This window comes from Poromitra crassiceps (assembly GCF_964638095.1).
Source record: "Poromitra crassiceps genome assembly, chromosome: 2".
NCBI lineage: Eukaryota > Metazoa > Chordata > Actinopteri > Beryciformes > Melamphaidae > Poromitra > Poromitra crassiceps.
The window spans coordinates 93,763,868-93,776,669 of NC_139624.1; the positions used below are offsets into that span (position 1 = coordinate 93,763,868).

The 12,802-nt window shown below is 40.5% G+C and overlaps 1 protein-coding gene across 1 annotated transcript in view; it reads right to left on the reverse strand.

Annotated features, from left to right (window-relative positions):
* The window catches only part of vstm2a (V-set and transmembrane domain containing 2A), a gene marked incomplete at its 5' end in the record, with an annotated part of 129,204 nt that overhangs the window by 22,134 nt on the left and 94,268 nt on the right, over positions 1 to 12,802 (reverse strand). Inside the window, 3 exons of the mRNA XM_083632258.1 lie at positions 141 to 321; positions 1,258 to 1,401; positions 2,410 to 2,460. Coding sequence (XP_083488384.1) covers positions 141 to 321; positions 1,258 to 1,401; positions 2,410 to 2,460 — 376 coding nt within the window. The remainder of the gene's footprint in view (positions 1 to 140; positions 322 to 1,257; positions 1,402 to 2,409; positions 2,461 to 12,802) is intronic.

The following is a 12,802-nucleotide window of genomic DNA, read 5'->3' on the forward strand; positions in this document are numbered from 1 at the left end:
ACTTTTTTTTTTACCTTTTACAACCTTGCTCTGGTGTCACTTTTATGTTGCGGCCTGACCCTAGACCGGGTTCATAACAGCGTCCTGATAGTGCCCCCGTCATGTAGGCTAAGTAACCACCCAGCAGAGCAGTGTCTTACCTGAGGAGGGGCTGTGTTTGGCTGTTTTGGAGGATGTGTGAGAGCTGGAGGTGGGGCCCACCCTCGTGCTGTCCTGGCCCAGAGGCGAGCTGCTCTTTCTGGGCTTCTTGTCAGTCAGGTGGAGCGGGGAGCTCTGGTCAGCGGGTGGTGCTGGGCGGCGAGGCCTGGCTGTGCCGTTGACCTTCAGCAGGGTTGGGGAGTAATGGAATACATGTATTCAGAATACAGTATTTAAAATACAAAATATGAGTAGGCTAACTGTATTCCATTACAGTTACAGTTTAAATTGGTGGTATTGTGAATACAGTTACTTTCTTTAAAAATAGAATACTATGGGAATATTTTTTATTTGTTTGTTGTTTTGTTTTGCCTTAAAAGTGTGTATACCTGCCCCATGACTTTGTTCTCTGGTGGATTCCATTTTTCTTTAAACAGTATCAGTTGCAGGACAAAACATACCACTATTGTGTTTACATAATTGCCTATAACCTTTCCTCTGAAGACAGTAACAAGGTCATTCCTAACTAAACAAGTGTTAACTACATTCAGAGTGACCCAGACAAATGGGCTCAGCAAGACTATTTTGAAGTATTCCAAAAGTATGTTTTCACAAGACCAGACCAGGGACCATGTTGGAAATACATGTTCATACTTTTACATGTAATCCCTTGGATTGTGTTGTCTTCTATATCCATAAATAAAATCAATCAATCAATTCCAAAGTAAGTAGGACCAAGCGCCTCCAGCAGTCCTTCCTACACACTGCAGTCAGACTCTATAATGATAAAGAAGCTAAAACAGTCTGACCGTCACCATCTCCATGTTGAGGCTTGAAATGTGAATTACTTACAGTAGTTAAATCATTTATTCTTGCTTAGTTTTTAGCCTACAGTACGTACACTTTGTCAATTTTTAATCTTTGTTGTTAAGAAGAGTGCATTTCAGACCTGTCTCTGCGAAACTCTTTCTTTAATAAATTAATTGAATTGAATTCAGAATACCGGTAGGTTACTTAACTTGAGTACTCTAATGGAATATGTTACAAATTACATTTTAGGGCATGTATTCAGTAATCTGTAGTGGAATACATTTGAAAATAAACCCTCCCAACACTGACCTTCAGCCAGGCCTGGGCTTTGTACTCCACGATCTCTCCATAGTTAGCTCGTGTCACCCGGCACTCGTACAGACCTTCATCACTCTTGCTGACTCTGGAGATCTGCAGCTTGTGGGAGATATCATTGCCCTGGACTTTCACCGTCTGTTAGAGGGATTATAATGAGACAACAGTGTCATTTTTCATTTCATTTCATTGTTTATATTTACAGGGACAGCACACAATTAAAAGTAATTGCACCAGAGTTAGCTGGCAGCTAATTTGCATCTGTTGTCCCTGGGCAGGTACTGTAGACAAAAACAACAACCACAGCACAGCAAATACACGACATCAAACATCAATATAATACTAGATGATACTGATACTAGATAGTATGATACAATCCATTAAGGATTCATTAAATAGAGAGCCAAAGTCACACCCACTTCCGGGTTAAGCATACGAACCAAGGGATTTAATCTGCAATTTTATTTTCCATAGACATTTTGTAAAATGCTGATAAAAACTGTTTTATTTGGTCAAACCAAGGGATTCAGCTATATCATAAGGAGAGACTACAGTAGCCTATATAACATTTCACTCAGACAAAAATAAATAAACAAATAAATTATAAATGAAAGTTGTTTTTAATCCGCTTTTTTGTTTGTTTGTTTTTGTCCGAGTGAAATGTTGTATAGTTAGGTTCACATGCCTAACCTGGAAGTGGGCGTGACTTTGGCTCTCTATATTATGACACCTTATGCTATGATTGTTACATGGCTAAAAATGTGATGAACAATGGATTCTAACAAAACCACAAGTAAACTAAAAAAAAAAGTAACTAAACCCCAAACCCAAATGTCACCTTCACTAGCCTACAATAGGTTGTCACATCACCTGGCACAAGATGTGATGGCCAGTTCATTACCTTACTTCTCCATTAAGGGCTCTATTTCCGTGCTAACGCTAAACGACGCTATGCTCAAAAGCAAGTGATTTGGTGATTTCATTGGGCGCAAATCAAATATCTCACACATTTTGGGGTGTGCATAAAGGCGCTTGCGTCAGTAAGGGTTGGGCTCATGCAATAGGGGGTGTGATGCTGTGATGCTGCATACTGTAGCTGAGAACCACTGGGTTACATGTTAGCCAGGACATGTTTTTCCAACTTACACTTATTTTTGTCCCCTCGTCATCAGGATCTGGCTCTGGTATCATTTCAATCTGTGAATATCAACAGCAAGAGAGAGACAGAGACAGAGAGAACATTAGCTCTCAAACTCTGAAAAAAGTGCCATTTTGAGGAGATGTTTCCAAGAACCAGATTGATAAAAGTCTGGTCTTGGACTCACTAAACAACCTATGCAATTCCTATAATGACTTTGGGTATAACCTACATAGGGCATCATATATGCATTGATGATTAAAAATCTTTGATGGTGACGTCAATGAACAGTTTATCTGAGAGATTTAGAGTTTGAATGCGTGCATGCTACTGCCTTTAAAAATAAACACACAGGGATGTCAATCTTGCCAATGTTCTGATATTATTTTTGGATTCTATGCAAGGTTTTGAAGGGGGATTAGATTAACGAGAGCATCAGATTCAGTACAGCGACTGGAGGAAAATCCGGTTCAAACCAGAACACTCCGTGACTAACTGACAAATGCTTCAAACAAATTATACCTCAAAAGCCCATCAGTCTCTCCAGTGAAAGCAATATCTCCCACAAAAGCTTATGACAAATGATAAAAGCGCAGATTGCCTGAGACAGCTTTTCAGTGAAACCCACAAAAACATCAAAATGCTCCTCAAAGCACGGAAACCAGAAAGTGCAACACCATAGCTCGTTGGGAGGGATTCAATCATAGCCGTTTTAATGATAAACCGTGATAAAATTCCTTATGGTCAGTATTACCGCTTCAAATTTGAATGATCATGAAAACAGTGTTACCGTGATTACAGCTGTGCTTTGAAAAATAATGTCTCAGACTGTTTTCAATAATGAAGACTACTTCACTAGTCAATGATTGTTTATCCATCCCATTCACTAATCCATGGTTCCTTTCCATTCATATCTCTCTCCCCTGCAGCAACGCCCTCAGGTTACATCAGCCATTCATAAATATGCACGCCCTCTTTATCCCTGTCCAATCAATGTCTCCCACGCTTTCCCTCTCTTCGGCCATTGGCCAATCACCTAAATGAAGTTCTATTTCAGACTCTTGCAAGTTGTAACTCACCCTGTTTGTTCACCCATAGCTGCTGTTCCTGCGTAGCTGTTGCTTCGCCCCTCCTCCTCCCCTGAACACCACCAATGTCATGACTCCAGTAGAACTCCCTATGGGGGTTCTCTATCCTATAAATCACTGACGTCCTCCTCTTGTCTCAGAGGAGCGTCATCATACCATGGAGACATTCGCCAAATCTAAGTGTTGTTTGTTTTATCATTAAAGTTTATCGTACTTTCCTTCTAGTCTCTCATTATTGAAACACAGTAAATACTGTCCATCATCAACTGAAGTTTCACAACAGTCTCGCAGACGAAGCAACACAGCCTTGGTGAAATGATTTTGCATGACAATGCCATGCAATACTGACGTGACATTTTCATACCGTTTCATCTCTACTTGTCCATTCCAAAAAAGTACCCTTATTTGGGCTCATGGTGGTATCATTATAGTATAATGGCAAGCACTAAGCCTACAGCCTACATCATGGACTGGACTATGATTTATATTTATCCCACATCAGATGCCAGATGGATGTATTCCCAGGGAAGGGGGGGATCTGCTGAAGAAGAGCAGAGTGATGGCTGGGGAGCAGGGGCGGTTTTAAGATGACACCTTTGGGTGGGCTCAGCCCCCAAAGAATGTTTATGGTGGACCACAGACCCCCTAGGGGAACCCGGGGGCATGCACCCCCGGGAGAAATTTTTGTACATTTTAAAGTAAAAATTGATCAATCTGGTGCACTTTGAGATCAAAATGAAGAGACTAGATCTATGAAGAAAGTTTAATCAATTTATCAGATTCACTCTCCTTCTTCTTCTTCTTCTTCTTCTTCTTCTTCTTCTTCTTCTTCTTCTTCTTCTTCTGTGTGTGTGTACTTCTTAGCAGATATACAGTAGCTTCTTCTCACAGTTCCTCTGTTCTCCACCTCCACACAAAATCAATAAAACTATAATCTAAGAGTGACTTGAGGTTAATGAGGTATAAAGAAGTTAAAGGAATTAACTGTATACACTGTATGGCAACCATGAATAAAGCTAACCTTCACATGCCACCAGCCCATGTCAGCTCCGTTGTCAAAACTTCATATTTTCATCTCCGCAACATCGCCAAAGTCAGACACTGCCTCTCCCCCCCTGCTGCTCAATCCCTCATCCATGCCTTCATCTCCTCCCGCCTTGACTATTGCAACTCCCTCCTCACTGGCATCACCTCCCGTTCCCTCCATAGACTCCAGATGGTTCAAAACTCAGCTGCTCGCCTGCTCACTCACACCCGGTCCCGCAATCACATCACCCCTGTCCTCCACTCTCTCCACTGGCTCCCCATTAAGCAACGCATCGACTTCAAATTACTCCTCCTCACCTTCAAAGCCCTCCACAGCCTAGCCCCCCCCTACCTGACTGACCTCCTCATCCCCCATCGCCCCTCCCGTACACTCCGATCCTCTTCTACTGCCACCCTCATCATCCCCCCATCCAGACTCAAAACCTTTGGTGACCGTGCTTTCTCCCGCGCCGCACCCCGACTTTGGAACTCCCTCCCCCAGACCGTCCGAGACTCTCCCTCACTCCCCACTTTCAAAACCCGACTTAAAACCTACCTGTTCTCCCAAGCTTACAACCTCCCCTACCCCTGACCACCTCCTCCAAACCATCACCCTCCGCCCCCCCATCCTCCCCCCTCCTCCTCCCTCCTGTTATCTTCCTCCCCTCTGCTTCTCCATACTACCTTGCCCTGAACCGCCATTGTCATTTGTATCTGTTCCCTGTAACTGTTGCCTGTTACCTATATCTGTTGCCTGTTTCTATTCCCTGTTGCTTGTCTCTTGTTCTCTGTTAAGCGTCTTTGGGTCTGGAAAAGCGCTATATAAAATAAATGAATTATTATTATTATTATTATTATCGTGCATTCCTTTTTAACTGGGTTATAACTGGTAATCTTACGACTTCAAAGGTCATGAGCTGGGCGGTGATGTCATCAGAGCTGGTATTTCCCATTCCAAACTCGTAGGAGTCTCAGCAGCCCCAACCTCAAAAATCCAAGATGGCTGCGCCGCGCAACAACAGTAGTAGTAATCGTAGTAATGTTGTTTAGCACTCCTGTTTTGTTTGTGTCTCATTAAATCAGCTGTACACACAGCACTGCCTAACTTCTATCTGTGTGGACATGAGGCTGCAGTGTTTGTATGCGCAAAATGCCAACGTTGTCAATTGTTATTGCTAACAATGGCTAACAATGGCTAGCCTGGCTAGCGACTGGATCTGACCAATGAACAGTGAACTTCCCAGATCAAGTTTTCTGCAAATGGAACGCTAACAAAACGGATGTGATGTCATTTAGCCTCCACATCCCAGTTATTTTGCGATAAAGGAACGCACGATTAGATGCATGATGTTGCCCCCATTCATTTCATAGTAACCTCTGGTTGACTAATGAAGAACTTCATTTACAAAAATAACTTAAAATAAAGACTTCGTTTTTCAACCAACTCAATGATCATGGTGTTTAACACCTTACTCACTATAGAAAATATACTTAATCTCCCTTGGCTTGCTGGTGGTCTCTGTTGTCAGTCTGAGGCTCTCAAGGAGAAATATGGGCCCTATCGTTGCAATCGGCGTAGAAACTGCGTTTAAGGCCTAGCGCTAGGCCGCCTAGCGCAGTAAGTGGGTGTGGACCAGCGCACTCGCTATCTTGGTATCAGCGCTACACTCAGCCTCAACCATTATAACCACGCCTTTTAAGCGTAAAATTATGCATAGTCCGCTCATTGGAGAATTGCAGTAAAGAGTCATACGCTTGCCTTTTAAGCTCCAATTCCTGGACAAATCCGGTAAAACCAGACAAAGCCAAGCGCTCTGCTTCCCCCCCCTCCCTTCATCCAGTCTGTCTGTCTCCATATATAGGCTATTATTCCATATTATTATCCTTCTCAAACCAATCTAACTGCAGTTTAAATACTGCAAGCATGTAAAAGTATCAAATATGAGCATGGCATATCTATAATTCATTTCAACAGTAGAAGTTTGTATGCTAATTTTCAGAAGATAAAAGATTATTTAGGACATTTCAAAAAATCCTTTAATGTCATAGCTGTATCAGAAACATGGATCGATGAAGACAGGGGATCTAATTTTGCTCTACATGGATACGATTTTCATTGCACCAGTAGAGGGAATGGAAAGGGTGGTGGTGTGGCACTGTTTGTGGATGAGGGGCTTTCATGTAAGGTAGTTGATAACATGTCAGTTGCAATTGATGATGTAATGGAATGTATTACGGTTGAGATAAATATGGAAAGAACGAAAAACTTAATTGTGAGCTGTGTGTATAGAAAACCAGGATCTAACATTGACACATTCATGGTGAACATGGAGAGGCTGTTTTCCACATCAAGGCAAAAGATTAAGTATGTCTGTGGGGACATACTTCGATCTGTTGAACCCAAACAAACATGGAAAAACTGATGAATTCATGGAAATAATGTATGGTATGAGCCTTTTCCCAACAATCACGAGACCTAGTAGAATAACATATGAATGTGCTACCCTAATTGACAACATTTTTACGAACAACATGGAAAGTAATACGATAAGCGGATTATTAATAGAAGATATAAGCGATCATTTGCCTGTTTTCACAGTTTATGAGTGTAATTACAGAAAGAGAAGGGAGTTAAAGGAAACCACATACAAGAGAATAAGAACTGAAGAAACCATATCTGCTTTCAGAAATGAGTTATTTCAATGTGACTGGAAGAGTGAAGTATCAGATGTTGATGAAGCTTATGGGTTATTTTTAGACAAATTTAAACTCCTGTATGATAAAAAACTGTCCACTGAAACAGTGTAGTAATAAGAACAAGTTTGCAGAAAAGCCGTGGATGTCAAAGGGTATACAAAATGCAGGCAAAAAAAAGAATACTCTATATAGGATATTTATTAAATACAAAACAAAAGAAGCAGAGTTAAAATATAAAAAATATAAAAACAAACTAATTAGTATTATGAGGAAATGTAAGAAGGATTACTATACCAAATTATTAGATAAAAATAAAAATAATGTTAAAGGTATATGGGATATATTAAATAGTATTATTAGAGATAAACAAAATAAACCATCATACCCAGATTACTTTATAGAAAAGGACAGAAAAATTACACTTATGAAGGAGGTTGTGGATGGGTTTAACAACTTTTTTGTTGATGTGGGACCTAATCTAGCCAATGAAATTGACAATACTGGGAAGAGTTTTGCAGTGGAAGATTGCGGAGAAAGAAACTCTGCCTCAATATCATTGGGAACTATAGAGAAAGAAGACATTATTGATATGGTAAACAAATACACAGACGGGGATGATATTCATATGTCTCTGGTAAAGAATATTATCGTGGAAATTGTGGAGCCACTAACTCATATATTTAATTTGTCATTCAAAATGGGAGTATTCCCCCAAAAAATGAAAATGGCAAAAGTTATTCCGTTATTTAAAGCTGGAGACAAGCATTTGTTCACCAATTATAGACCGATATCCCTGCTATCACAGTTCTCTAAGATACTTGAAAAACTATTTGTTGCAAGATTAGATATTTTCATTGATAAACATAATCTCTTAATGGACGGCCAGTATGGTTTTAGAACAGCTAGATCTACCTCCATGGCATTAATGGAGCTGGTAGAGGAAATAACAGACTGCATAGAGAAGAAAAAATATGTATTAGGAATATTCATTGACCTAAAAAAAGCTTTTGACACAATAGATCATGATATATTATTGAAAAAGATGGACAGGTTTGGTGTCAGAGGGGCTGCTCTAAAGTGGCTGGAAAGCTATATTAGTAACAGGCAGCAATTTGTTGTGATGGGTCAGCATAAGTCACAATGCTTAAGCAGTACCTGTGGTGTCCCACAGGGGTCAGTATTGGGACCCAAATTGTTCATTTTATACATTAACGATATCTGTAAAGTATCTGAATTACTGAAACTTGTTGTCTTTGCGGACGACACAAATATTTTGTGTTCGGGGGATGACCTGCAGCAGCTTATAGAAGTGGCAATGAAAGAAATGGAAAAATTAAAAGATTGGTTCAGTGCAAATAAGTTAACACTCAATCTGAAAAAACCCAACTTCATGATATTTGGTAATCGTAAAATTAACATTGATCCCCAACTGGAAATTGGAAATGAAAAAATTGAGAGAGTGTATACAAACAAGTTCCTAGGGGTTTTAATAGACCACAAACTCTGCTGGAAACCCCACATACAGTATTTGTGTTCAAAGATCGCAAGAAGTATTGGCATACTGGGCAAGACTAGATACATCCTGGATCAAAATACTCTATACACATTGTATTGCACACTCATTGCACCATATCTATCATATTGTGTTGAAGTTTGGGGGAATACTTATAAAAGCAACTTACAAAAGATATGTACACTGCAGAAAAGAGCCATACGGATAGTACATCATGGTAGATATTTAGATCACACAATTAGTATGTTTATAAAGAGCAAAACACTTAAATTTATGGATTTAGTGAAATTCAAAACTGCACAAATTATGTTTCTGGCAGTTAAAAACAAACTACCAAGCAACATTCAAAAAAAATTCTTGGTTAGAGAGAGTGGGTATAATCTTAGAGGGACTTTAACTTTAAAACAACCTACTGTACGTACGACTCTTAAAAGCATGTCTATTGCAGTTTGTGGGGTATCACTCTGGAATGGTCTGGATGCGAGTATTAAGTTAAGTAATAGCATCAAACAATTTAAAGGCAGTTATAAACATGCACTTATGGACACATATAAGAGAGAGGAGCTTGAGCAGTAAGGTGCCAACTAGATTTACATTTTTCATTTGATAATGGGATATATATATATGTACATTTAAAAGATTGTACTTGTATTTGATTATTTGTTATATTATTATTCTTTATTTTATTATTTTTATTTGTTTTTATTATTTTTCTTTTCATAACACAATTTAAATTATTGTAAAGAAGGGGCAGGGCTTGATAAGTCTTTTACTTCCCCCTGTCCCTTCTCGAACAGTTATTGAACTGACCTTGGAAAAGGTCTTGTCTATTTACCTGTTTTTGTTTTTAAAACGGTTTTATGTTCTTTGTTCGAGACAAATAAAGATCAAATCAAATCAAATCAAATACCCTACACTATAGCAAGATCAAAGTGAAAAGAATGTTCTAAATGCATCAGCTAGAAAAATATAGCCTATTAGATTGGTGAAAGTTTGTCCAGAAAGATATAATTTTCTCTCGCCTGCTGCAGGAAGGATGATGCACATAAATATACCCTACATTATGTAAAGTCATTGCATAAATGTGTTTTTATTGTAAAACTAAATGTGAAGTAGGGCAAAGTTATTGGAGCGGACATCACAGTATAGCAGATGACAGTAGAAGCGCGTTCCGCTGTCACTTATCTAAATCACGTTAAATCGACAAGGGGTATAGGCCCAGGAGGACATATATGTTTCACATAGGGTGGTGTTTTCATTTCAATGTTTTATTTGGTCCAATATTGAAATGTTCTACAATTGCAGGTTGTGTTACCATTACACATTATTTAGATCTACCTTTTATATCTATTTAGGCTCATTTGGTTGCTATTTAGTAGCGAAATGCAGTATCGCAATGCATGCTGGGACATGCCAGGCAGTGAACATACAACTTCTTTTTCCTATGGGAAGCTGGGTGCTGCTATGTGTTGTGTCTGTCTGAGCGAGGGAGTCACAGAGAGAGAGTCGTATTGTGCCTGTCAGACTGATATGAGCAAGAGAGAGGGAGTGACACAGAGAAGGGTGACAGAGGAGAGCCAGAGGAACGCTCCACGCAACCAGCGCACTGAATAGGCCTGGTTTTCAAAAGCGCAAAGCGCTAAATTTACGCCAGGTGGGAAGATATCATTACGCCGATATTTAACGCCAAAACGCCCATTCTCGCCCATTCAGGGAGTGCGCCACGCCCATTCAGCGTAAAGCACATTTACCAGCCTAAAGCCCTGTTGATATCTTCCCGAGACAGGCGCAAGGCACGTTTTTTAGCGCCGAAGGCCCGTTTTAGCGCCGAAAGCCTGTGGGAGAATAGGGCCAATAGATTTTCAATTTTCCAGGAGTGTAGATGAGTAACTTCCTCTAGACCTAACCATATTTTCAAAATAAAGGTCATATGTTGCATGCACCAATCACCAATACCATTATTATTGTGCTTGCTGACAAGCAAGGCACAATCTTGAAATCCGACATACTTATTATTCTTCCATCCACCAAAAAGTTAGCCGCGTAATAACTCCCACAATTTTTGCGCCACATAGACATGCCAGACGTCAAAATGACCGGCTCATTGAGGACATGTATTCTATGACTTTGCTAAGGGTTTGTGAAAGTGGTTTGGCCGCAATTCGCCATTAAGCGCAATTTTTTTCCCCATTGACTTGCATGGGTTTTCGAAAAATCTTGCAAAATCTTGCAGTAAATTAGCTGTAATTCGGAAACCATAACAGCTAGAGCTACGAAACTTGGTAGGGAGGTGCACTGAGGGGTCTTTTACTATCCCCGAAAAAATTGCACCAATTGAGCAGATGGTGGCGCTATAACAGCCCTCCTTACCTTTTGGTCCATAACTTTTGAACTGTAGGGTCTATCATCAAAATTCTTTTTTCCCTGGATTCCTTGGGTCCTCCCGCATCTACTCATCTAGGCCACGCCCATTTCCGTCTGACTATATTTTCCGCCATTTTGCATTTTGTCCAAAACCGTTTTTTTGCCATTTCTCCTTGAAGCTTTGTCCAATCTTCACCAAACCAACACACACATCATGTGGGGACTGTCCTGCACAACACTGATTTGGAAGTTTTTGAAAAAAACGCACCGTTGCGATATAATCCACTTCCAATCTTCTGTGGGTGGGGCCTATTTCACAAAGATCGTCCGATTCTAACCAAACTTGGTACAGGTGTGGACGGATGTACTCTGAGCCTATAGGCGAAATATATTACACAAATTGAGCAGATGGTGGCGCTATAACAGCCCTCCTTACCTTTTGGTCCATAACTTTTGAACTGTAGGGTCTATCATCAAAATTCTTTTTTCCCTGGATTCCTTGGGTCCTCCCGCATCTACTCATCTAGGCCACGCCCATTTCCGTCTGACTACATTTTCCGCCATTTTGAATTTTGTCCAAAACCGTTTTTTTGCGCTTCCTCCTTGAAATTTTGTCCAATTTTCACCAAACCAAAGCACACATCATGTGATGAGTGTCCTGCACAACACTGTTTCGTGGTTTTTGAAAAAAACGCACCGTTGCGATATAAGCGACTTCCAAAGTTCGGTGGGTGGGGCCTATTTCACAAAGATCGTCCGATGCTAACCAAACTTGGTACAGGTGTGGACGGATGTACTCTGAGCCTATAGGAGAAATATTGTGTTGAAGGTGGGGACTGGGACTTTTCCACTGGGAAACACCCACGTCCCAGGTGTCTGGAAGGCAGCATTAGTCCCCCTAATTGCATGGGCAGGGACCTTGCAAGCCAGGCGGTGCATGGCGAGGACAGCAAGCACAATTACATTTTCGTTAGGAAATGTAGACATTCTAGTTATTATTATTATGGCTTTAAAGCATGAATGAGAGATGAATAGAGGAGGGCCAGCTATTCTTAAAAAAAAAAAAAAAAAAAAAACTTCCAGGGTGGGCTGAGACTATCTCAGAAGCCCACCCAAAAAGGGTCTAAAACTGCCCCTGCTGGGGAGGAAGCTTCTCCAGAGGACATGCTAGCAGGCCCAGGTTAATGCAATAACGCAGCGTGGTGCCACTGGGTGACCACACTTGAAGTGCCCCCCTCCTTCCACTTTACATGTACAGTACAAAGGTGAAAAAGGTGAAGACTACAGGAACTCATTTCTAAAGTACAGGCTCAGAACACATACTACAGAAAGGTGTAAGACAGTCTACTAGCTAAAAATATATACATTTTATACAGTGACGTCAAGTTTCGAAAAATGGTGGCACGGCAATGAAATGGCTACTTCGGGGACTGTAACATCACACATGAATACATTTGGGATCATTGAATCCACAAGTCTCAGCTTTCCAGTTATACCCAAGTTATGTAATCCCAGGACTGTTTAGGGACCCCAGTATGCAGACATATTCAAATAGAAGAGCAAAAATAACATGTTTAAATACTGCATGCAAAAAAAACTGCATGCTTTTTGCCAAAAAACTGCATGGGATTAGCATAAAGTGGGCATGTATGTAAAGGGGATACTCATGGGCAGTGGCAGCTCCAGCCAATTGTGGCTGGGAGGGGCTAAGGG